The sequence below is a fragment of the Enoplosus armatus genome, chromosome 6, assembly GCF_043641665.1.
Source record: "Enoplosus armatus isolate fEnoArm2 chromosome 6, fEnoArm2.hap1, whole genome shotgun sequence".
NCBI lineage: Eukaryota > Metazoa > Chordata > Actinopteri > Centrarchiformes > Enoplosidae > Enoplosus > Enoplosus armatus.
The window spans coordinates 25285499-25311277 of record NC_092185.1 but is presented as its reverse complement, the minus strand read 5'-3'; the positions used below and the strand labels follow the sequence as shown (position 1 = coordinate 25311277).

The window sequence follows — 25779 nt, the reverse complement described above, 5'->3', positions numbered from 1 at the left end:
ATTGCACATGAAACGCAGGCGGTGGCGCTTTGCAGCTCTCTCTGTCTAAAAATGAGTCATGGTGAAGATATTTAAAGCCGCTCCGAATGCTCTGAACTAATCCACAGTTATCCCCCCCGAAGGAGCCCCACACACAGCAAGCGCGCCACGCATTTATGCTAAATGCTAAGACTCCCACTATGACAACGCTAACACGCTGATTTCAAGCAAGAAATGTGTACTACGTTCACCGTCTTAGTTTGGGTGTTAGCGTGCTAACATTTCGTTAATGAACGTCATTCGTTTTGCCGGTGTTGTATTGGACACACTTTTTTGACCAGATGATGGTGCTGGAGAACCCCCCCCCCCCCCCCCCCCCCCCACCAAAAGTTATTTCATTCCAATCTCGAGGATGACCATGAGCTGAGCGTGTGAACCAAATATCATGAAAAATCTGTTCAATAACGGTCAAGACGTTTCACTCAAAACCACAAAGGTTTGCCTCATGGTGGCGCTAAAAGAAACGCCAGTTATCCTCTGACCCCCCCCCCCCCCTGGACCAACCAATCAACACACAAGCTTGTGTTTGTTTACATGTGCAGCAGGTCTAGGCCGCGCTCTTTACAATATTATATTATATGAAATAATATGGCAGCGTTCTGGTTCTAGGTGTATTTACAGTATTTACAATAGTCATATGATAGGAGGGGGGGGGGGGAAAGGACATATCAAAGGACTTAATAAAGCAAAAACTTGACTTAGCATAACACAGATCTAGACTAAAAATTAGCGTGAGGGGGGGGGGGGGGGGGGGGGGAGAGAAAACCAGCTAACTACTTTAGCTGACCGCCAAACAAAACAGGAGGGTGTCACTGAAAAGGGCTTCTTACGGAAGCCCTGAGAGGTGAGTGAGGAAAAGAAAAGAAAAAACTTCCGGTGATGGAAACAGTTTTCTTTCCTGTGTTAATTACTGAAGGTGAATAAAAAAATTTTTTTTACAAGTGAAATGGTTTTGGCAGCTGAAGATTTTTTTTTTTTTTTTCTTTAATAATAATAATTCTCCCGGTCAAATCATTTGTCATTAGAACTGTGTTTGCATTTCTTTCATTTGCGGCACATGACCACCTTTCAGTGTTCCCACCTCCCCTTTAAAGTCCCTAGTCTCCTTTCTCACCTTCTTTGACAAACGTATATTGCATTTTTTTTTTTTTAGTTTTTAATGTTGCTGAATTTCATTTTTTTCATTTTTTTTTTATAATATTTTGCTGAATGATAACACTGAAAAGCTTGTGTGATATGATCGAGTAACCAACGTGTATAATAATACATAATTTGCTCTGAGAAAACGGTTTAGATCACCGGAATATATATATATATATATATATATATATTTTTTTTTTTTTTTTCTCACTTGCCTCTCAGGGCTTCCGTAGGAAACTCCAATCTTAAATGGCCCTTCTCCCAAAAGTGACTGAAAGGTTCAACATATGAGATCTTGAGCGTTAATGTAGCAGCGAACAGCTGTTTGCTGTGTACAGATACAGTGGAGTGATTGCATCCCGAGTAGAGGATGAACTCACAATCCCCCTTTGTGTTGGAATCCAAGTTTCTCTGGGGTTTTTTTGTTTGTTTTGGTAGCCGGTCTAGCCACACAGTGCATGTCAGTGCATGTCAGTCCCTTGTCAAATGTTTTTTTTTTTTTTTTTTTTGCGTTCTGCCTCAGTTTTCCCTGCAGCCAGTCTGCAGAGGCTAAATGTAGTTTGATGTGATTAATCCACAACATCTTCATATATAAATACTTGTCCATTACTGATCATTACAACATCAACATTGATTGAACTTGATGAAAGCGTTTGCATTTGACGGCGTTACACACACACACACACACACACACACACACGCACACGCACTGTCTGGTGGGTGGGAAGAATATCCTCTGTCTCTGTTTCTGGTTTGTTTGGATTCAATAGAAGAAGAAAAGCGAGCTTTTTTTTTTCTTCTTCTTCTTTTTTTGACCTTAGAAAAAGTGTGACAAAAACACATTTGTACCACTTCCTAATGAAACAAAAGGCCAGTGAGAATAGGCAAAACAAAATGTCTCCATTTGCAAACCAGCCAAAGACATGTTCTCTTCATACAGTTAAAATCAGGAGACTGGTCCTTAAAAAGAAAAAAAAAAACTACCGCAACACTGGTGCATCAAATGAAGTTCAAAATTTAAAAAAAAAAAATATATATATATATATATTCTAGGCAGTCTGATGACTCCTCTATATCTCAGGGTCATGGACTCTCATCTGGCTGGACACCTTAGATTTTAAAAAAAAGAAGTCATTTTTAGGAGCCGTTCACCGAGTTTATCACGTCCCGTTTTATTTACATGAATGTTCTCCCATGCCTTTGTTTTATTATCACATGGACACAAGCCTCTCCTTCCTACCTGCCTTCACACACCCCTGCTGAACATGTGCGTCACAGCTGCCTTTTCTTTCCTACTCTGTTTGCGTCCTTTCAATTTTTATTCACACCAGCTGATCGACCTGCTGCGTCTCTTTACAAACCAAAACAAGGTTTCTCCTCACTGGTGATCTAGATTGGAGACATTGTGAGCAGAGAGACTCCTGAACCACACTTTCCTTTATGTGATAGCTGCGTGGCATGACGTGAAAGAAGCAGACCGCATAAAACGCATCAAGTCGGTGGGTGATTTTCTAAGGCTTTAAAAATCCATTAATATGATCTCTTCTTCTTGCTCTTAAGTAAGTAAAGAAACCCTGAAGTCAAGGAAGGGAGCTCCTTCAAGAGAATGAGGCAAACTGATGGATGTAAAAAAAACATTAGATAGATAGATAGATAATAGATAGATAGATAATAGATAGATAGATAGATAATAGATAGATAGATAGATAGATAGATAGATAGATAATAGATAGATAGATAAAGTAAATACATACATAGGACGCCCTTAAAACAAATAAAGATTATGGAAAAACTTTAAATTTAGAGGAAACGTGTGTGTGTGTGTGTGTTTCTGAGTTTGGCTGATCTGACCCAGAAGACGAGCACCGGGATCACACCCACGCCCCCAAAGGCTAAAGAGATCTCAGGCCACAGCCCGCCGGCGCGGTTTGTTTTAACCAATAACAAATCAAACCGAGATGATGGGGGCGGGGGGGGGGGGGTCCCCCCTTTTGTGTCTGCGCTGCTTTCTCATGAGGATCTTTTACTGTCCAAACACCCCCTCAGAGACCATCAGATAACCAACATCTATTCATTCAGTTTTTTTTTTTGTTGGTTTTTTTTTAAGAAGACTTTGGAGCCAACAGAGACAATCGCAGCGCCCCCCCCCCCCCGCCGTGTCCTCCATTATTTCCCCTTCTGAGGTTTTCATCATGTTCTATTTACACGTCTGACCAAAAGAATCCTATACACAGGAAGTGCTTGTGATTGTTAGTTCCTCTCCTCTAATGTGGGGACGTTTATTTATTTCAACAAACATTCCTCATTTGCGCAGCGCCGGCCCCTCCGCGGTCCGGCTCCAGGCCTATATTTAGACATGGCCGCTCTGTGTGTGTGTGTGTGTGTGTGTGTGTGTGTGTGTGTGTGTTTGTAATGATGCTGTCAGCGCATGTGCAGCTCTTTTGATTTCACACAGGTGTCGTTCTGCAGCTGCAAGCCGGAGCTCAGAGAGGACCATCCGGGACCAGGTGATCCACATCGACCGCGCATCAGACCTCAGACCCGCCGTCATGCCATAGATGCCACAGACACACACACACACACACACACACACGTTGAAGAACTTTTGTAACTTTAGTTTTATTGTCCCACGTATAAAAGTCATGGCGGAGCGTAAAATGTGACTTGATTATATTACTGAGTAACTAAACTTTATTCTTACATGTTTACTCTGGGCTGTCGTCAGCAGCAGTCTTGGGAACAAAAAATATCCACAAACCTGACAGGCGTCAAAGTGTATCTAAAAGCCCCCCCCCGACCCCCCGACCCCCCCACACCTGCTGCTCTTTGTCCTTGACTCAACGTCGCCGTGGCGGATGAAGACGGCAGAGATGCCTCGTGGTGATGTCCAGACGTTACGCCGTGACGCGCCTGTGCGTAAAAACGCATTCCAGTCCAAACGTGTTCATTTAAAATGCAGGGCTCTGTCGGGGTAGGCGAGTGACAGGTAAGAGCAAAGGGGGAGTCCCATCTGGTACCACTGGTGCGGTCGAGCGCCGAGGACCACAGGCGGACCGAGAGCGGGACTTCGGCGCTGCGCGCACGTCTCCGCGGACAGACCGCGCGTTTCGTCTTCGCTCCTCGATAAGAGGCTCTCGATGCTGAACCCTTTTGATTTGTCCCTGCCCGGAGCGTTTCCCTTCGGCCTGTCCTGCGCAAGTGCAGCCAACTTTGTGTTTCCTGCGCAGCTGACGCTGCAGAGCGGTCCTCTCTCTCGCTCCCCCCCGCCCCTCTCCTCCGGCTCCCGGCGGGAGGACGCGCCGGGCAGATTCGCACCGTCCGTCCACAACGGAGCGTGTCTCGGAGCGGGACATGGCTCCGGCTGGGGGGCGTCAAGCCGTCTCCCGGTGGACGCAGAGGTGTCTCGGTTGGGGGACAGTTTCAGTCTCTGTATTGGGGGGGTTTGCGGCTGTTCGGCGGGGTTAAACTCGACCCGAACAGTTTTTGTGTCTGGTCGCGTCTCCATCCTCTCCGCATCCTGCCTCGTCGGTCCCTCTGCTGTCCCCGAGCCAGTCTGATGTCTCAGAGAGGACTGAGGGTCCCTGGGTGGCCCCGGGCCCTTGGTGCGCTTGTGTCCAGCGGCTTTGGCGTCCGGAGCCTCCTGCTGGCTCTTGGCTTTCCTCTTCCTCCTGCGGTAGTTGCCGTTCTCAAACATATCCAGGCACTTGGTGTCCAGCGTCCAGTAGCTGCCCTTGCCGGGCCGGCCCTTCTCTCTGGGCACCTTGATGAAGCAGTCATTCAGGGAGAGGTTGTGGCGGATGGAGTTCTGCCAGCCCTGCTTGTTGTCGTGATAGAAGGGGAACCGCTCCATGATGAACTGGTAGATGCCGCTGAGCGTTGCGCGCTGCTCCGGCGCGCTCTTGATGGCCATGGCGATGAGCGCGATGTAGCTGTAGGGCGGCTTCTGCGGAGGCTCCTGGCGGGCCGGCACGAAGCTCAGGGCGGCGGGCACGACCCCTCCCCTGTCCCCTCCGTACAAGTAGATCAGCGGGGGGCCGGGGAGGCTCAGGGCCGAGGATGGCGCTCCGAGTGACGGCAGACGGCCGTGGTAGAGAGTCATGGCGTGCGTGCCGGGGGGAAGTTGCGCCTGCTCCCGGAGCTCCTCTCCTCCTCTGACTGACTCCGCAGCCTCATGAGGACCCCCAGAAAATGTTAATAATTGTTGTACGTTTGCTGTGTTATGTTGACTTTGCACTAGGAAATAAATTGTCCATCATAAACAGTCGGTGGTGTTCTCAGCCCACCCACATTAATTAAAATTTCATTGCGCTGAAACTCCCTCATGCCCCCCCCCCCCCCATCCTCCCTCCCTCCCTCCCTCCTCTGCCCAACAACCAATGAAGCGCCGGCTTATTCCCTCATCTGTTTATAGAATTAGCCGCTTGATAAGTCTGCCCACCCAAGTTGAATCAAGCTGTGTTTATTTGGAAAAAATTTCCGGGCACCCAATACATAAACGCACTGATGTGCTGTTTGAAATATCACGTCCACCCCTGACGCTGAGAGTTGCTCACACAGAGAGAACAAGCAAACATCGCCGAGTCCTTTTTCTGAGGGAGGGGGGGAGGGTGGGGTGGGGGTGGGGGTGGGGGGGGTTGCTGTGGGCTCGCTCAAATGAAAACAAAGTGTATAAAAGGGAAAATAACTCAAACAATTTCTCTCCCCTTCTTGCCTCCGGTCCACCAAGAGGAACTGATTCTACACCCCCCCCCCCCCCCCAACGCAACAAGTGTGTGTTGGACAAATCCAAAACTTAGGACAGAACCAATAAAATAAAAACAACGTAATAATATCAAGATGTCAAAGTTGCTGCTGGGCCCGGTGGGACCGTGTTCCCACTTTGCCCGAATTACGTGAAATGGAACAGAAGAATGAAAATGCTATATGTATAATATGATATTTGCTGCTGCTGGTCTACTGTCAGTTATCAGAGGTCACCTGAACCAGGATGTGTATCCCAGATATATATATATATATATATATATATATATATTCTTGCAAAAACACACCATTACATTACATCAGCCGCCCTGAAAGAGCCATATCTAAAAGGGATTACAAGTCTACATATTTTTTCTTTTAATTGCCCTTGGAGAGGCTGCAGGCGGGCGCTTTGGGACTGTATTGCCTTACAAGGACAACACGGACGGTGTATTATTTGTAGATGCGAGCATGATTCTTTATATTCTGTATTTTCCTGTTTACAGGTCAAAGGAGGATTATAACAACTTTACAAGTGCGCACAGCTGGCCCCTGCTTACATTAGGGGTTTGGAGCTTTTTTCAGCGGATAAACTCAGAAGTCGGCCTTTTCTGTCGCTTCTCTCTGACTCCCTCTCTCTCTCTCTCTCTCGGGCAGACGGTGATTCATGAGCAAATGAGACTAAACTAACAAAAGTGAGACGCGTCAGAAGACACATTTTAAAAGGAATAGGAACGCACTATAGACTCAGGGGCCCGTGACGTGGACGGTCGGGAGTTTTTAAGGTGTTAATGCCGCAGCCTCCGGCACGCACGCGTTAAAACTCAAGCGAGTTAAGCCTCCATGCTGCAGAACTAACAAAAGCTGCACATCATGATCAACATCACACGATTGGTGTGACAAAGCAGAGCCCTAATACATTAAAAAAAAAGAAAAAAAAGTTAATAAGTTGAGTGAATGAGTTAGACCCTTTGCCTTCTCTCAGTTTCGTAAAGTTGAACCTGAAAGATGCAACTCGCTGATCTTCGGTGCTTTGAATAATCATTTACAAAAAAAGAAGCTCAATTATAAAGTTAAAACTCTTCTGACACCCACGGCTCCCCTCATTGAGCAAGTATTTTGCATTTCAAAGGACAAAAGATGTCTCCTGCTTCACTTGAAGGTGAGCGCAGGTCAACTGAGAGCCGTGTCAAGAGGGGCCAGGGGTGCAGGATTGATTTGGAAAGTGGGGGGGGGGGGGGGGGGGGGGGGGGGGCGCTCCTTGTTGCTCTAGCACACACACACCTTTGTGCGCTCAAACCGCTTAACCACTGAGCTAACTACAACTTCTTCCACTGGTATATTTTCCCCAATGGTGTCACAATAGGTCATCTGCAATTATGGGAATAAAGCTATGGGCAGATGTGCAGACAGCTTTCAATTGTTGCAACACAATTACAACACATGAGAGCGTCAGCTAAAGGCTTCACCAGCCTTCTGCACGGTAAAGCCGCCGGGATTGTGACCTGCACCTTGGTCACGATTCACCATCCATTTGCATTTAAACTCAGCGCCGTCCCGTTTCTAATGCAGGTTCAAGAAAACGCGTGGTATTTGGTGACATCTTCTGGACAAATTGAAAACTGCGGTCAAGAATTCACCTTTCATCATTAACTTCATGTGTGTCTACTTTGAAAAGTTAAATGAAGGAAACTTGTGTAGTTATACATATATATATGTGTCACTCCAGAAGAAGAAGCTGGTAATGGGACCTTGAATTGAAAGTATTTCAGTTTGGGTTAAGACAGCAAAGGAAATTGTGTTTCCTTTTTTTTTTATTTAAGATGGACAAGCTTAAAACATTTCACGGTGAACATGTCCCAGTGTTTTCTTACTCGGTGCTTAAGACATGCCGTGCCAAAGAGACTCACTATACAGAGCTGCTCTGGAACATTTACAGGAGCCAACACTGAAACAATAACAGAACAGCGATCCTAAAGGGAAGTGACCTCGGCCCTGTCAGACGACATCTGATTGGAGGTTACTGATGTGTTGTGCTGACCGTCTGCCTGCTGTGGGACGAGATACTTCACGGCCCAGTGCAGCAAGGATTCGTCCACTTTGAATCGGCTGAAGTCCTGCAGATCCTGTCCAGACGCCTGGTAAAAGTAAGAGAACAGCCTGCCGTCGCCGTGGCCAGTGGGGGTCCGCCTCGAGACAGTCCTGACAGTTTGAATCCTTTTGTGGCTGCTGCCCACTTCTGCCCCGCATCCCGCCTGAGTGTCGAAGAGCCAGGATGGAGGGCTCCCACTGATCTGAGCATCCTCATCTTCCTCCTCCACTAAGGTGGTTAGCGCTTCCGTTGTGGGCTCACTTCTCTTTCTCTTTGCCTTGCTATATTTTCTCTCACAAGTCTCCTCCATAATCTGGCCTTCTTGGTCCACAGCGGGAATATGTTGTCGCGTCGCGTCTGTGCCGTGTTCGTCTGAGGAGGGAAAGGGGTTTGACGGTCCGGTAAAGGGTCCTGGTGGACTCACAGAAGCTGAGGAACCGGTTGGAGCGGGAAGGCTAGCGGAGTGTGGCAGTTTCTGGTACGGCGGGAGGTAGCTGCGCTCCGAAATCTGCCAGGTGTCCTTCGAACTGTGGACAGGAAGTTGCGTGCTGGCTGAAATCGCATCATGATCCGGCTTAGATTCAGCAGCGGCGGGGTCGTGCAATGAGCGGCTTGGTGTCGCTTCTGGGGATGAGCATGACGAGGTGTCGCATGGAGGAAAAAGGTCCCAAGGCTGGCATAAAGGCCTGATGCCGCTGTCAATTACCCTGTCAATTATGTGCTCAAGTAGCATGCTGTCCTCCACAGGAAGGGGCAAGTTCTCACTGGCGTCACAATCCGTCTCCACAACTGCCGGCTTGGCTATTCGCCACTCTGCAACGTCAAAAGAAGGCGGCGTTGTCTCTGGAGGTCTGCAGACTTGTGGTAAATCTCCCTTTCTGTCATCAGAGGCCACAGAAAGCCCACTCTGCGTCCCGCTTGCAACGCTAGGTGGTGTTTGCAGCCGCTGAGCATCTCCCTCTGGGATGAGAAGACACTTCAAGGGGACACCGAAACATTTCACTCCCTTGTATCGGACCCTGTCGATGTCCCAGCCCGTGGCAGCGAATGCGTCCGGGCTGGTCGGCGGTGAGGTGTAAGTCGAAGTGGAGGGCTGCGGGCTGACAGGGCGGCTGCTCGCCGTCGTCAGCCTCTCCCTGACGTCCTCCAGCACAGCCTGCAGGCAGTCATCCTGCCACTCCCCCAGCAGCTCCGACAGATCGAACCCACACTGGCCCTTCTGAGAGTCCTGCCCCTCCTGGCCCATGAGGGCCCTCCAGGTCTTGCAGATCTTGAGCCTGACGGAGGGCAGTGTTGTGCAGCAAGGGGTGTTGTCTTTAATTGGACCGGCTGCGGTAGTAGCCAGCTCTCCAACCATTAAGAAGAATCCGCATTTAGACTGTTCGAGGGCCATGTGAAACTGCAGCTGGTAGTCCTGAATGCACACCGTGGTGTTGACCAGGCTGGTGAAACACTCGCGGTCCTCCTGCTCCTGAAGATGCTCCCAGGCTGACGCGGTGAGTATGGCAGGGATCTGGAGCGCCCCGTCGGACAGGAAGAGCAGCCCCGTGGGGCCCTCGGAGCCCTGAGCCTGGGACTGAGACATCTGACCCACCCCGATGACATGAGCCTTCAGCCGCCCGCTACTGCTGCTGCTCCCCTCCCGACTGCCATAGCCCAGGAGCAGACTCTCTATCCAGGGAGACAGTCTGCTCCAAGCAGGTCTCGGCATGTTGTGCAGTTTCAAACGGTGCGTCTCCGGTTACGTTCCGTCAGGCAAACATTTCTCAGTGGTTCCTCCATCGCAACATCACAATGGGAGCTAGAAACGAAAGGCATACTGCCTATGAGCCATTATAAAACACTAACATGTCGGTTTAACGTGATACAGTCTGGTTAAATCGCGGGAAGAAGTTATCACGTATAGCTTAAGCCACTTGAAGCGCGAAACACTGGCACATTACTGACATCTCCGCCACGGACAGTTTTTACAGCAATGTCGCACGATAGCCTCTTAGCTAACTTAGCACAGCATAGTATTAGCCTAGCCTACACAAGTAGCCAGCGCTATTACCTTTATGTAAACAAAACATAACAAGACATTTACGTGCGTCCGAAGTTATGGCGGACAACGTTGTTTCAAGTTACCGAGAGATAACAGTGGACAGACTGGAGACGAGTTTTCCTTCAAATTAAAAGCGCAAATGTTAGGCCGTGTAACTGACTCTTGCGCATACCAATATGGCCGTGAATATATACAGCGAAAATATGACTTATTCATTATCACATAACCGCTATCCGCGTTATTTAGCTGCTTTATATGACTGAAAGTATGCGAACACAATACTAGTTAGTCAAGAGGGTTTTACTCACACCGGAAATACTGTTCGGTGATAATCTCGACGGCTTTCTGCCATATCGATCGGTTTCTGCTGGGAGTTTCGCTTTGTGGCCCCGTTCCGCTTCTTTTGAATTCTCACTTTATATGTCCATTTCGAAATCTGACCGAAGAAACACGCGAAGAGGTTTGTTTGTCTTAGTTTGCAAAGGCAAGTCACACAAAGTCTTTCGTATAACTGAGCTACATGTCTGTTGTTATCCACAATTCTGCTGGTACACAGGTTGCTGTTAAAGTATTGGAACGTCGTTTGCTTTCCGCCTAGCAGATGCTGCGTTCAAAGTGCCAGATGAATTCTGCACTTCAAACGGCTGTGATGATGAAAGCGTGTTCTAAACCAGCTTGTTATGAGAGCTTTGATCATAATATGTGAATATATTCGTTTATCGGCTATCTTTATTTGGACATGCAGTCCATATAATGAGATCTTAACACGGGACTCCCTCATTTACCAAATGTCATTTGACCATGAACGCAGCACAAATGCATGTCTTCACGTCCACTTACAACATTCTCCCATGGAGTGATTCATGTTGACCTAAATGCAGTTAGGTACAGTCCGTGCCCATAAAAAAAGACAAGCGCATTTTGTTGTCTTAAGGTAAGACACTTAAACTGAGTCAACTTGTTTAATTGTTAAAAGGGAAAACATGACATAACACGTTTGAACCATTGTGAACATACAGCGCAGGACTCCAGCTACGTCAAATATGTGTTTGTAGCTTTCCTCTTTTGTCAGCAATTTGGCTAACCAAAGTTAGCTAAACACTAGCTAAATGAACGCCACCTCTTTCGCTGCTGTAAACTGTAAACAACTTCGGTGGCGACATTATGTCGTCTTTGACGTAGGAACTGTTGTTTACCGAAGGTGGTTTTGCTACTAGCCTAGCCTTTAGTTACGTACCATTTGCACCACCAGTTCGCCCAAACTTAATTTAGTTCATTCGTATGACGACTCGTCATGTTTCCCCGCAGTATTCGGCATATAAGTGATTCACTTAGCAGCATGCTATTTCATACATTTGAACGTTTCTAATTTGTAAACACAGGTCGCCACTGCCCATTGTTGTGTGTTGTAGTAGTTTAATTCATTACACGAGTAGCCTGCGAACCGATTGTTAAGTCTTTTTTTTTCTTTTTCATCGAAACAAGTGTTGTGTTGTATTTTGTGTCAGCCGAAGAATGTCCCTCTGTTCATTTTGTTTAAAGTCAAGCCTAGACATGCCCGATTCTGCATCGGGTGGAACCGGTTCGAAGGTTTCGGACCCGCAACATTCCCAGAAACTCCTCAGGGTCCTTCGCGTCTTCTGGCAAGAGCAGAGTTTCCACGATGCGCTGCTGGTGGTTGGTGGAGAGGAGCTCCCTGTGCAGAAAAACATCCTGGCTGCTGCCAGCCCTTATATCAGGTCAGACATGGGGCCCTGGCCTTTCGGCGCAAGAGCCGGGCGCACCAGCCCAGATGTGATCGCGCATTCGTTATCTGCGCGCTGGTGTTTACATTGTGAAAGCGACATGGGCGTGTCCACGCTCACAATGGCAATGGTTATTTTCATATTCAGTTGTGTTAATGGTTTCCTGTTAGGACCAAGCTGAACTACAATCCTCCAAAGGAAGATGGGTCTACATACAGAATTGAGCTGCAGGGGGTCTCCATGCCCATCATGAAACAGATCCTGGACTACATCTTCAGCGGTGAAGTGAGTGTGGGGGCTTTAAAAAAAAAAAAAAAAATGAAGGACATGCTTAGGTTTTTAGGTGTGGTAAGCACAAGTAATTGTGTCCTGCCCATCCTAATATATTTGTCTCACTACCCGCATGTGTGTGTGTGTGTGTGTGTCTGCCCTTCACACACAGATCACTTTGAGTGAAGAGACCATCCAGGACATGGTGCAGGCGTCTGACCTGCTCCTCATGACCGACCTCAAGTCCCTGTGCTGCCAGTTCCTGGAGAGCTGCATCACTGCAGAGAACTGCATCGGCATCCGGCTCTTCTCCCTGCATTACTGCCTTTACCACGTCCACTACTCCGCCACCGAGTTCCTGCAGACGCACTTTGGCGACGTGGCGCACACCGAGGAGTTCTGGGAGCTGCCCCCGGACCGGCTCTGTGAGGTGCTGGCTATGGAGAAGCTGAACGTGGGCAACGAAAAGCACGTGCTGGAGGCTGTGGTGCGGTGGTTCGCACACGACCCGAAGGATCGCAGGGTGGGTGATGCTCACTTCAGGCTTTAGTGTAGAAAGAAGAGGTCGTGAAAAATGTAGACGGGCAGCTTTTTCACTCAACTGGCCAACTGCTGATTAGAAAAATGATATCAATTTTACTGACTAATATAAAGCTTTCAATGAAAATGCAAGGCAATACATCACATCGTTGGAGTAAAGTAAATTTTAAGGGAAGATCAGGACATCTTAGTTACCAAGTTTTGTGAACCAAAAGGTTTATTTACCAAGTTGTTTTTATAACAAACACTAGATTTTAAGACGTATCAACGCCTATTCGTGTTTCAACCTATTTAGTACAAATCACATGTACTTTACCACACACAAGTATTTCGCAAACATACTGTCGTGTTGTGCAAATGTAAACGCATTCTTTCAATGCATCCAATGGTTTCCATCTACAATTGCATGATATGAAAACCGTAAACATTTCAAATCCATCTGCACTTAAAATGCTTTAATGAAACGCGGAACAGCAATTAATGCGGAGTTGATGTTCAGTGTGATCGATAACACGAGTATAACACGTTTCAAGAGTCTTAATTATTCGATTTTTATTAGGTTCAAAATGAATGGAAACCAATGGCTAACCTGGAATGACAGGCGAACACTGAAGAAACGATTTTATGAAAAACCTAAACATCAGCCCTTCGTGAACGAATTTGGCTCTATGTGCTCCAAGCTTGTGTTTGTTCAATAAGCCACAAAGTGAATCTTATTCCGTCTGTATTTGCAGGTACACATGAAGGAAGTGATCTCTGCAGTATGGCTGCAGGGCCTGGATGTGAGCTACCTGAGAGAGCAGGTAGGGGGGGCTGCAAAGTGCCTTTATAGTGTAACAACAGAACCCAAGAACCCACAAACCCATGATGATGCGAATGTCCAGTTAAAGTGTCTCACAAAGTTTTGTGCATATGCTGTTTTTGAGGCAAAAACTCTTCCGGGCTAGCTTAGTAGCTAACCTTGTCGTGTGTTGCATGGTTTCCCATCAGGCCATGGGGGAGCCGCTGATGAGGGAGGTGATCAGAGAGTACTGTCAGCCGGTGCTGGGCGATGGTCAGCTGCAGGGTGAGGCTCTGCTCGCTGCCTTCAAACCCCGAGGTTACTCAGAGTGTATAGTTATCGCCGGAGGAGAGGATCGCAAGTGAGTCGCTGTCCACCTTCTCTTTTGTCGTGTAACCACCGCCGCAGCCTAAACTGACTACCTGCATTCAAATTGATCTGAAGGACTGGCGCTTTTGACGCAATGCCGGATTTGGTCTTAGTGTCCTATCATGACCCACAAAAAACCCACTTTGTTTCGCAATCACCGAGAAAATAATGGCATTTCAGAGCACACTGTGGTCACAACCAGAGGAAGAGGTTAACTTAGTGCCGAGTTCACACAGTCTGCTCACATCCTGTCTGGTCTGATGGGTTTTTGTCCCGTACAGAAGCAGGAAGCCGACTGCCGTGACGCGCTGCATGTGTCCGCTCTACGACACCAACAGACAGGCCTGGATCGAGCTGCAGCCAATGAGCGTTGCCCGCCTCGGCCATGGGGTGGTCGCTGCCGGTCAGTGCTGGGATTTTTTTCATCAGGATCAGGGCTTAAGAGAGTTCCTTTGGTAGAAAAGGGGGCGAATGACATATTGTGTTTCCTGTCTGTTAGAGGGTTTTCTGTTTGTGATGGGCGGGACAGATGAACACAACACAGTCTTGGACAGTGGAGAGAAATATGACCCTGACTCCAACACCTGGAGCCCCATACCCCAAATGCTACAGGTATATTCACCCCTTTCTGTAACTGCACTTCTCCTGAGGCTTCAGCAGTTAGAATTACCCCCCCCCCCCCCCCCCATATAAATGTTATCTTTGCAGTAGAATTTCTGTCCCCCTTTTTCCCCCTTATATTTTTCTATGCAGTCCAATCCTTCACTCACTTCAATTTTCCTATCAAAGAAAACTGAAAACGTTTGAAAATGATCATGTTTGTTGTTGGTGTTTGCTGCTGTTTAAGATTTTGTAAGCAGGATAAATGAGACGGAGTGCATTTCTGCAGCCATGTCACAGTATGTATATTATTTATATACATAATATATTATTATGTATGTTATGACCTTTTACATCATGACCACTAGTTGTCAGCAGTGCTGCAATACAGGTTCAACCCTAGCTGGTAGGACAGGCAGTGGTGTCATTCACATTATATGTTGCCTATGTATTGTTGCACACAATACTAATGTATTAAAGTCAGAGTTATATTAGAATATACGATTCATAATGTTGACGTCAGATTCAAGTAATATAATATAAACCACTACCTAAAATGCAGATTGTAGCAAAGCAAGAGGAACAAAATGGGAAGTCAAAAACTCTTATGTACTCATAAAATATTACATGTAAAAAAAATCAAAAATCACAATTCTGAGATTTTATTGGGTTTTATGATTTCTGATACGGGGCTAACCACCCTGAATTCCTCCCGTGGGTCGGTCTAAAGATTCGGAACCTCATTATGTTTTGTTTTTAATCTACATTTTGGAACAGTCCAACCCCAGACCGTATGTGGTCAGCGGTGGAGCTTGGCGTCATACCTGTGCTTCTAACGTGATTTCAGAATGTCAGCCGTGCGTGTGGGACCATTGCCGTGGTTTGATTGTTTGTTGCTGATGCACCGCAGGCTCGGCAGAACTTTGGCGTGGTGGAGCTCGACGGCCTGATCTACGTTCTCGGAGGAGAGAACGAAGAAACGGAGCTGATCACCGTTGAAGTGTTCGACCCCCACTTCAGCACCTGGAGAATGCAGACCAGCATGACCATGATCCGCAAGGTAACGGCACGCACACACACACACACACACACACACACAAATGTCACCTTCACAGAGTAGTAGAACATGTGACACAGTTGACGACTGGGGGCATAATAATGTCACAACACACTGCTACCCTCCCTTGAGAGCTTGAGAGTCTTACGGCCTGAGGGATGAAGCTGTCCCTGGGCCTGGCGGTGCGGGACTGGATGCTGCGGTACCGGCAGAACAGTTGGGGTGGCTGTGGTCTTCGATGATCCTGCCTCCGTATTTGCCCATTTTTTGGTCTCTCACACCAGACAGTTACCTTTTTCTGGACCGTGTAACACACACACACACACACACACACACACACACCTAACAATGTTACTAAAATGCCCAGGGTCATTACAATCCTTGTCCAGACTTGTCCAGGAATTAGACAGAACTAGAACTTAGAGCAGACCCAAGTGATTCATTTTCCACAGTTGAACCACTCCCCCGCATGCTGTAACTTGCGCTGCCCATGTCTGTCTTCTTTTCCAGGTGGGCTGCTATGCCTCCATGAATAAGAAGATCTACGCCATGGGTGGGGGCTCCTACGGGAAGCTCTTCGACTCCGTTGAATGCTTTGACCCCAAAACGCAGCACTGGACCGGCCTCTGTCCTCTGAAAGAGAGGAGGTAAACACAGCCTCTGATTGCGTTAGCCGTCGTGGTCCCAGCGGGACAAAAGGAAGGATCTGTGGTTTGATGAGCACTTTTGAGGCAATATTTGTCTTCGAAAGGACATCAGAGGGAAAACCAGAAAACATTTTCTCCATGAAATGATCGAGTTTCACCAAAATCAGTGAATAAAGTTGCGTGTTTTTGTGCAGTAATCAGTGAGGCCCAGTCCCCAGAAAGGAGCCGGCCAATCAGAATAAAATGAGCTTTTAGGGAGGCGGGCCTTGAAGAGACAGGAGCCCAAACAGCTTGTGTCAGAGAGAGGGTGAACTGAGGGCCAGAATAAGATGAATAAGGACTTATTTTATCTGGGGAATCTTGTGGTGTCCCAGATTAAAGATATAGAGCTGGACATGAGCATAATGCCTCCTCTTCAACTTCAGCCTGTAATACTTAACTTTGTTACTTTGTTTGTGTTGCACAACAGGAAACAAAACACGCCTCCTGTCAGTTTTGGTTTCAGACTGACCTTCAGATGACACCACCAGTCATACAGACTTATCAAAATGTTGCTCAGAATAATGAAGTACCTCCAACCGAGGCTGTTGAGTCACACCATGTACATTTGTTAGTCACCTTAAGACGTGAAGAAACATCCAGTCTTTCACTTCACGTATCCCTCGATTAGTTGTATCGTTTATATATTAGGGTTCCTAGAGACAGCGTGGGAAATGGGTTGAAATCAAGCTAACACAGAACCCTTAAAGAGATGTCATGCCTTGGAGAGTGACCCTTTTTTTTTTTGTAGGCACTGTTTGGCTTCTTTATAACTTTGGTTATAATCAGATCTGTTCTGTTATGTAGATTTTAGGTAGCTTTTATCTCACCATGTTTGCCCAGTTTTTCCTGGATTAGCCACCTCGCCGTGAAACCTTTAATCATTAAGTCAATACTAGCCTTTCTGATGATGATGATGATTATTATTATTAGGCACATTGGCTTTTTTTTCCGTGGTGAAAGCTTTCACCCCCTTCATATTTTAACCTAATAAACCCGACTTTTAATGTATCTCAAAATATGGGTGGGCAATATGACTAAAGATCTTTTGTAACCCGGTGTCTCTTTAATATCTCCACTTGTATAAAGTAATCGTTGCAACGTTTCAATAATAGTTATTAAATTTGCTGGATTAGCCAATAGCAGACATTCCCATCTGGTCATTTTGTCATTTGTATTTTAACAGCAGTTTCTCAATAGATTTTCCAAAACATTATTTATATATATATATATATATGTGTGTGTGTGTGTGTGTGTGTGTGTGTGTGTATAAAAAAAACAACAAAATAACACGCATCAGGATACTCAACTCTGTGCCATATGTTCGGTCAGGTTTGGTTCGGTGGCGTGCGGCGTCGGCCAGGAGCTCTACGTGTTCGGTGGAGTTCGAAGCCAAGAAAACGACAACCCCGAGCAAAGACAAATGATGACCTGCAAGTCTGAGTTCTACCATGACGAGATGAGGAGGTCGGTGTATGCAATTTTCAAACTTTTATTAGATTCTATGAATATATTATTATTATTATTACTACTGCTATTTTTCTGTGTTTTAGTGTGTCATCATGGTTTAAATGTTGAGTGTTAAAGGTCATTCTTGACCTTGGAAACAGAAGCTGAGAAAACTCTCTTACCACAAGGACCATTTAGTAACTGTCTTGGAGCTTTCGGACCATATTGCATGATCTTTATTAGCAGATGGAGATTGTAAAAGTGTATTTTTTTTTTTTTATTGGATTCCCATCAAGTACCAGAAAAAGATTGCTTGTTTTGCAGATTATTCCTCCATACTTGTGAATTTGCAAAAAAATTTTTTGGTGACCAATTGATTTATTTCCGTTATGAATTTGATTTGGTGGAGACACGAGGATAAAAACCGAAGGTCCACCGTATAATCCAGTACCTGCACGTCATCGTCAAAATGTCCTACAGTCTTTCTAATATAGGATCCGGAAACTAAGAAACGTGTTCTTCTTTTCTCTTGCGGTATAATGTGCGCAGGTGGATGTTCTTGGATGATCAGACCCTGTGCATCCAGACCAGCTCATCCTTCGTTTACGGTGCCGTGCCCATCGGAGCCAGCATCTACGTAGTGGGAGATCTGGACACGGGTCAGTAAAAGAAAACAACAGCAGAGTTCTGATTTGGGTTACAGCAACAGTACAGTATTTGAATGTGTAAGGTTGGTGCTTCCTCTGTGTGTGTGTGTGTACAGGAACAAGCTTCGACTACATCCGGGAGTTCCGCCGCAGCACTGGGACGTGGCATCGCACCAAGCCTATGTTACCCACCGACCTCTCCAAAACAGCCTGCGCCGCCCTGCGCATCGCCAACTGTCGCCTGTTCCGCCTCCAGTTGAGCCAGGGCATGTTCCGAATCAGAGTCTGACTCCACTTTTGCACATGGTACTTTCCAACCTGCTGTAGGGTCTGGGGTTTAGAGATTTTATGAACACTAAAGTGTTATAGGTTTTATGGCATTTAAAAAAAAATGTTTTCTTTTATTCTTTTTTTTTTTTATCAGTTTTTGCTTTTTTATTTTAATGGACATTCCTCATTTGTAATGTTTACTGGTGATCTGTTGCTTGGCGAGGGATTTAAACTGTGAACGACACTTAAAATGAACAACCACATCATTATTACATGAGGGATTATTGGGGACATTTCAAAAGCCATTTGTATTTTAGGTGTTGTTTGGTGGTGTATTGTTCATCTTTATGGCCAAACGTAGATGACATCATTTCCTCCCCCCAAAATATTTGCAATAGCTGCAGTGGAGGGTAGAAAATCGTTCAGTTATCTGAATCTTTGGTGGGAAGTGAGACTTTAAAATCAGAGAGAAAGGGGGCGTCACATGGGGAGAAATCCACTGTTCAAGGCAGATACCTGTACCACCTTTCTCTACTGCGACTAGCCCCAGTATAGACCACAAGACAAGGCATTTTTACTAAAGGCCCCTATACACTGCGCAGTGACAATGGTCTTATGGGCTCATTGCATGTTGCTCTGATAAAATCTTGGTCACAATCTGTGTCAGACTATACACTATCCATTCTGGCACCGGTCAGACTGTGAATCCGAATGAAGCGCTACAATGTAAATAGAACAAAAAAATATGCAAGCAGTGAAACGTCATCCATCCTGTCATCCATCTGTGCAACGTTCTAGTTTTAGAATGCAGCAAAACACGGCCGCAGTGTGGGTTCCATCTCTGTTTTTATTTGAAGCTGATTCACTTTGGTCCTAAGATTCGGACTTATTTCTGAATTATTATTGTAACCATGATGACGAAGGTCTCAGTAATTAAAACAAAAAAAAAAAAAAAAAAAAACCTCAAACCAAGTTGTTTTTGTGCCTAAACTTAACCAAACAAATGATGACACATGATGTCCTCCTGCTGATCAAATCAGAAAACGCCTATATATATATATATATATATATATGTGTTATTCTGGAGGGTAATCACAAACCAAAGTTAAGTTGTTCCACCGGTAGACAACGTTTCACTACTTTCGCGATGCACGGCCCAAAACCACAGTGCACAAGGACCTTTTAGTGCCACGATTGTCACTGGAAACCTCTGCGCAGTGTTCGCTGTTGACCGAGCTGTCTGGGGCCCGTTCAGAAATAGACGTGGCTGCGAGTGACACTCTTGAGGCGCTGGATGCGTTGCTGCTGCCTTTGTGACCTCTGACATTGGCTTTCCAGTCGGTACGGTTTTGGCATCCCTTGACCCCATTTGTTCTGTGTGAGTTACAGCTGCTGCTGTCCGTCCTCGCGCTCAGGGGCAGCACGCACAAAGCAGACACACACTCAGTTCAGCTCATGGACTGTTGATACAAATGCACCCCTCTCATAATATCGGAAAGCTAAATACACCTCACGCACATCAAAGACGCTTACAGGGTTGAGACTGAGGGCTGATTTAAAAAGTAGTCTTAAAAATGTCAAATTCAATGTCCGAGGATGAAAGAAGTGGACGTAGCCACCGTGATGTCACCCATTGTGCACTACTGTTTTGAAGCCTCCAGTTTGGCATTTCAGCCGTCGCCATCTTTGGTTTTTTTCTGGAGCCAAATTTGGACGAGAGGGTGGCGAAGGGGATCTGAGAACCGACGGACACTATGCACGCCTACCTGTACCAGCCACCTGACTACACCTGGCTCCTGCCTACGCTGTGCAAAGTAGCTTCTAATAAAGTTTGCTTGTAAACGTACTTAACGGAACAGCCAACTCCTAGAGTGTCTTTTAGTGCAACCGAACGCCGCTATACTGATCGACAGGTCGCCGCGGTAGCGCATTTCCTGCTTTATTGTCTGTTTAACTCTAAATGGGACCGTAATTTACAAAAGTAACAACATGCTGTATTGAACAAGACTTGAAAGTAGCGATTGAGACCATAAACTCATTAGGAAAATGTTTTACTGAGGTAATAAATCAAGTGAGAAGTAGGGTCATTTATTTCCATAGACTTCTATACAATCGGACTTCTGAAGTGTGGAGATAGGTCTGGCTTTGCGAGACTAAGCCGTCCCTAACAGGGAGGTGTCAATTTTTAAGTTCTGTCTTAACCCCAGGTTGGAATATTGTAACTTGTATGGTACGACTTGCTTTTTTTTTTTTTTTATTACGTCATAGTAATAAAAAGTTACAACCTTGAACACAGCTGGTGCAACCAACAGGCTGCAGGTCTTACAATACATGAACCATTGGGCAACAAGGAAACGTAGGCTCTTTTCTGCTGTAAATGGTCTGTTGTCATCGGTAATGTTACATTATGTACAATACGGCAGGAAAACAGGATTTCATTAGGAGTTATGGTGAGCCAAATGATATATTTTGTTATATGAAATAAATGGAAAGTCTGTATAAGTCAATATTGCCACTGTGTCACACCCGGTAGATACATATGTCAGAAAAAAGAACGACTCTCATACAGTATGTTCACAGTGATAACAGCTGGAAAACAAAGCTTTGATTTCCGTCATCACTCTCGAAGACACTCCAAAGCGGCCGGTTAACCAGTCTGCTGAGGCCTGACTGTGAATGTTGTCCTGACACTTAACAATCCATAGCGTGTCATCATTTACAGTAAACACTACATGAAGTTTCCAAGCTGCTCTGTATCCTAAACAGCGCTTGTTTTCACACGTTCGCACCTTATGACTGTCTTTGTGTTGTGATACAGTGGAACACGGCACACGGCGGAAAATACTAGTAGCCTGAAAGTGAGCGTAGTTTAGCTGCAACCAAAGTCGTGTTGTGGAGGGGCGGGGAGGGAGACTGCCGTTTCGGTTTGTACTTTTGTAACTGATGCATGAGGAAGTTTTATAAGATGTTGCTCATGAGTGTCATTTATTTACGTCCAAATTAAAACTCCGGTGGTCAAACTGTATGTCTTATCCCTATTTGTTTGTGTGTGCCGATACTTATTCTGAGAGATTTCCTTTTAAATGTAATCAGTTTAGGTCCTCCTACTACTATCCAAAATAAAAGGGCAAGCGGTTGTAAGTGCCGTGGTTGACGTTAGTGGTTGACAAAGCTAGTCTTAGAATCTTAGCTATCATTAATGTGCGTGCTCTGATTTCAAGGTCAACAAAACTATTAGGAATCGTGTTCTGTGAACCATGAATATCCATTGAAAATACCCTTAGTTGTTGAGATATCTTGCTCTGGAAGAGGTGGATACACGGATGGAATGGATCCGACCTTCGTTAAAGCTAAAGTAGACGGTATTATTAAACTGTAATATTGGTTGAAATACCTCATTTTGACCATTGCGTATGTCACTAACAATATCTAATTGAAGGGCTCCTTTTATAAAAAAAAAAAAAAAGTGTGTCTGCGAGCACCCGTCCCCCTTTTGTATTTAATCTTTAAAAAAAAAAAAAAACTGGACCAGGTCTGAATCAAACAACCAATCAGGGTTAGCTAGCACATAACTGGCCAATCACATGGACTCTGTACAAACAGAGACTTCCACCTTCTAGGTTGACGTGTGAATCCGAGCAGCTGGAAGAGAGGTCTTAGTTATTAGGTTGGTTATTTCAACCGAGATTGTGATTAAATAATATCGCCTGCTGTAGCTTTTAAATACCGGCGCTCTTTCCATTAGGGAGGGTTTAAAAAACATGCTGCTCTCCACATGGAGTTGCTGTAAATGTACGCTGAAAATGAACGACGATGCTTCATGTGTACTTCTTCGGTGTGAACGCGCGTTTGTTCGGTGTAAATTGGGGGCGGTCTAGCCGGGTCGATCTGCATGAGCGGTATGTATTGTATGTGTGTGTGTGTGTGTGTGTGTGTTGCCCAGGGAGAGGTCTAGACAAGGGATTAACCAAACGGGATTATGTAGCGTGACCAGGATGGAGGTAATTCGGTTAAACTGAGCAGCTCTCGTGACCACTCCCAGGATCCAGCTATAACCCGGGACCTGTGGCTGACGTGGGGTGCCAAAACTGATCAATGCTACACTGGTCGCCCCGTCGGAAGAACGAGAGTGTGAGACTGATTAGATGTTGTTCTGTTAATCAAAACCAGTCACGTGATGGATGTTCCCCACTGGACCACTACAGCCTCGACATGACACCAGAGCGTCATGTTTTCTCTTTTGTGTACTATTGCACACACGTTCAAAACACGACTTGACTTTTTTTCTTTTTTTCTTTTTTTTTAATCGAATAAAGATGTAAAAAATTGAAATTTGAATGGTTGACATGCATCTACAATACAGAATAATTCTATTTAACAGCGTTTGTTGTGGATCTCCAGCACTCATCAGATATTTAATCAAGTAATTTCCATTATTGCCAAATCAATACATCAGCCTCTATGACACATTACGTTCTCGCTGCTTGTTTCTCTCCCCATTGGCTTTCATTGACTGTTGACACAACGGCAGACAGCAGTCTGCTGGCGGGGGCTGGCCGGCGTGTTGTAACTTGTCTTCAGAACAATACTGGCTGGCTGGTGGTTGAGACAGGAAGGGCTCTGCTGATGGGGGACTGTGGGCAGAAATGAGGCTTTAAGAGATCTGCGGGACGTCCCAGCGGGAACATGTGGAAACCTCAGAGGCGACACCGAGGTGGTGGTGGTGGTGGTGGTGGTTGTTGTTGTTGTTGCGAGTTGGGGACCCTTGAGATGGGAAGCTGTGAAGCCTCAGTCAGTTACCTTCAGCTGTTTCACCTGCGTTTCTACGGCCCGGCTCCCTCTGGCTCGTTCCTCTGGGAGTTTCAAAACAATGATGTCATTTCTTTTTTTCTTTCCACCTGCATTTGACAGATGATATGTTTATGAAACATAATCGGCGTTTGACCTGCAGCGCGCTTTCCGGTTTGTCATTTAAGGATGCGAGTGGTTATTTCTCATATCAGTTCAGCTTTATTTATATACAGCGCCAAATCACGACAAAAGTCGCCTCGTGACACTTTACAGATAGAGCCGGTCTCGGCTCTTTGTGATGTTATGACAGAGGCCCAACAGGTCCCACCACGAGCAAGACCTTCGGGGACGGTGGCGAGGAAACTGCCACCACCCCACTATATTGAAGGCGGAAGAGAATTTAGTGTGTCCATTTCGTAAATACTTAGAAATGGGCCCTGTAGGCCGGTTCCCTCGTCTCGAAGTCAGTGGGGTTTTTTTTGAATTGGTTTGGTTTGGCGAGTTAACGCAAGCTTAAGAGATTTCAATGTTGTGTTCTACGACATAAAATACATCAGTAGGTACCCCCCCCCCCCCCCCCACTTGTGAATTTTGAAGCTTTTAGGTGTCTCAAAAAAGGCCTTGTGGAATTTATAGCCCAAAGCCAGCTCAGGGTCCCCAGAGGCCGCAATGTCCATTACACACTACAATATTCACATGTTGAGAGAGCAAAACGCATACTGTTAAGCCCTGCAAGGGATCCTCCTCTGGGGAGCACGAATGTATTCAACAAACGTCGCGGCAGTCGGCCCGTTGCACAACATCTCGTCCGCAAAAAAATCCACAAGGCTCGCCCTCTGGGGGTGGGGAAATACCCACTGCAAAAATGTCACAGCGTTAAATGGAATCTGACCAAAGCTCAGGGAGGGCTCGTACTCTGGGGGGCATGAATGCGCTTTAGTAAAAATTAAGAAACATCCTCTGACGTCATCCTAAAAGAATGCACAGCCTGCGGCACAGCGATTGCACAGCAAAAGGCCGCCGAAAGACACGTCCGCGCAAGTTATGGTGAAACACTCGGGTTTCAGTGACACGGGTGGGAGTTTGCCTTCTCCAATTCAAGTTCACACACAATTGTTGTTGTTGTTTTTTTGTTTTTTTTAATAAAATGTACACATTGAACAGTTCACTCACTAAATAAAAAAAAAAGAAATGTCTCATATCATATAACAAAATCTGAGCAATTCAAAGCTCCTGGGAGTCAAATGTGAGAGGGTTTGAAAAATTCACACCACTTGTGATGCATGTTTGTCTTCCAAAGAACTGCGTTACATGTGAAATGCTTGTGAATGACAGGAACCGTGTCCCTTAAGGCTAGTGAACTCCCCCCCCCCCGAGTGACATCACTTCCCTCTGTCCCTCTCTTGTTTTCTCCCTGTGTCCCTCCCCCTCCTAACAAAGCTCATCCACATGTTGATTCGCCAGCGCCCCCCCCCCTCCCCCCCTTTTCCCTGGAAAAAAAAAAAAAGATGTCGACAAGCTGCATCATTTCCAGTGAAGGGGGATAAAAAAAAAACATAAAAAGAATAGAGGAGGGTTCTTCTGAAGTTCTTGCGCCCTCCTCCATTTTTCGAGCGCGGGTGGGAGGGGAGGGGAGGGGAGGGGGGGGGGGGTGAGCGTGCGCCCTCGGCAGACAGTCAAGCGCAAAAGACACACGGGCTCATCCGCTCGCCTCCCCATTGACGTCAGTCCGGTATCACATGAACGAGCGGGGACCAATCGGCGCTGCCGGAGAGCGCTGGCTCCTTTACACCGAGATAGGGGGGGGGGGAGAGAGAGAGAGAGAGAGAGAAAAAAAGACTGAATAAAAGGAAACCGTGCCAGTGAGCCCGAAATGACCACAAAACCCCGCGGAAGACCCTAGAAGACACCGCCGTCGGACATACCAACCCTTCCCCCCCCCTTCACCTACTCCCCTCCAGCGCGCCTCAAGCTTTTCCTCCTTCTTCTCGCGCGTTCTTCGCCGTGGATTATTCGGGTTTGGCACCGGGACGGACGGACGGAATGGATAAGGCCATGGCCCTAACATATTGAATAGCTCGTCGGTGGTGGTGGTGGGGGTGGTGGTGGTGGTGTTGGTGTTAGTAAGGGGGGGTGGGGGGGTGGGGAGGGAGGCGAGACGCGCACCGTGGAGACAGTTCATGGGGCATTGTGCGGGGAGGAAAATGGTGGATTGTTCGCGCTGTGTGATGAAAGCCTTCCGCCGTGTGGATCTCCTGCCGTAAGACGCTGTTCGGCTGCGTGTCTTCAGTGATTGAGGTCGTGTTATAGCGGTTGGTAGGTAGCTAGGTACCCCCAACCCCCCCCCCCCCCCTCTCTCTCTACAACCCCCTACCCCCCACCCCCCCTCCAGCTCGATCCGAACGACCTTACCCGTGTCTATTTTTCATATACATGTAGGATTCTTGTACCGTCGCGACGCGTTTTTCTCTCCCCCCCCCCCTCCCCCCCTTAACATTTGGAAGCAATAAACTGTTGGA

The 25779-nt window shown here is 46.4% G+C and overlaps 2 protein-coding genes across 4 annotated transcripts; one reads left to right on the top strand and one right to left on the bottom strand.

Annotated features, from left to right (window-relative positions):
• Positions 1-3993: 3993 nt before the first annotated feature.
• On the bottom strand, positions 3994-5278 carry foxl1 (forkhead box L1). The gene has a single exon (XM_070907907.1). It carries the CDS (start codon positions 5276-5278, stop codon positions 4124-4126), a length of 1155 nt encoding a protein of 384 aa, XP_070764008.1. The 3' UTR covers positions 3994-4123.
• Positions 5279-10880: 5602 nt separating this feature from the next.
• gan (gigaxonin) lies at positions 10881-18611 on the top strand. 3 transcript variants are annotated; one of them, XM_070907416.1, is made up of 13 exons: positions 10881-10989; positions 11598-11794; positions 11971-12085; positions 12243-12593; positions 13345-13413; positions 13601-13752; positions 14042-14163; positions 14260-14372; positions 15271-15420; positions 15928-16064; positions 17436-17570; positions 18102-18211; positions 18316-18611. In XM_070907416.1, the coding sequence occupies exons 2-13, from the start codon at positions 11610-11612 to the stop codon at positions 18486-18488; spliced, it is 1812 nt and encodes a 603-aa protein (XP_070763517.1). In that variant the 5' UTR covers positions 10881-10989; positions 11598-11609; the 3' UTR covers positions 18489-18611. The 3 variants fall into 3 exon arrangements, with proteins under 3 accessions (XP_070763517.1, XP_070763515.1, XP_070763518.1); XM_070907414.1 differs by lacking the exon at positions 10881-10989 and having other exon boundaries at positions 11373-11794; XM_070907417.1 differs by lacking the exons at positions 10881-10989; positions 11598-11794 and having other exon boundaries at positions 12039-12080.
• Positions 18612-25779: the final 7168 nt, after the last annotated feature.

Coding starts and splice junctions, on each gene's coding strand:
- gan (XM_070907414.1), top strand. CDS start 11,571: ATGTCCCTCTGTTCATTTTGTTTAAAGTCAAGCCTAGACATGCCCGAT. Junction 15,421..15,927: donor GCATGACCATGATCCGCAAG/GTAACGGCACGC, acceptor CTTCTTTTCCAG/GTGGGCTGCTATGCCTCCAT. Junction 18,212..18,315: donor AGTGGGAGATCTGGACACGG/GTCAGTAAAAGA, acceptor GTGTGTGTACAG/GAACAAGCTTCGACTACATC.
- foxl1 (XM_070907907.1), bottom strand. CDS start 5,278: ATGACTCTCTACCACGGCCGTCTGCCGTCACTCGGAGCGCCATCCTCG.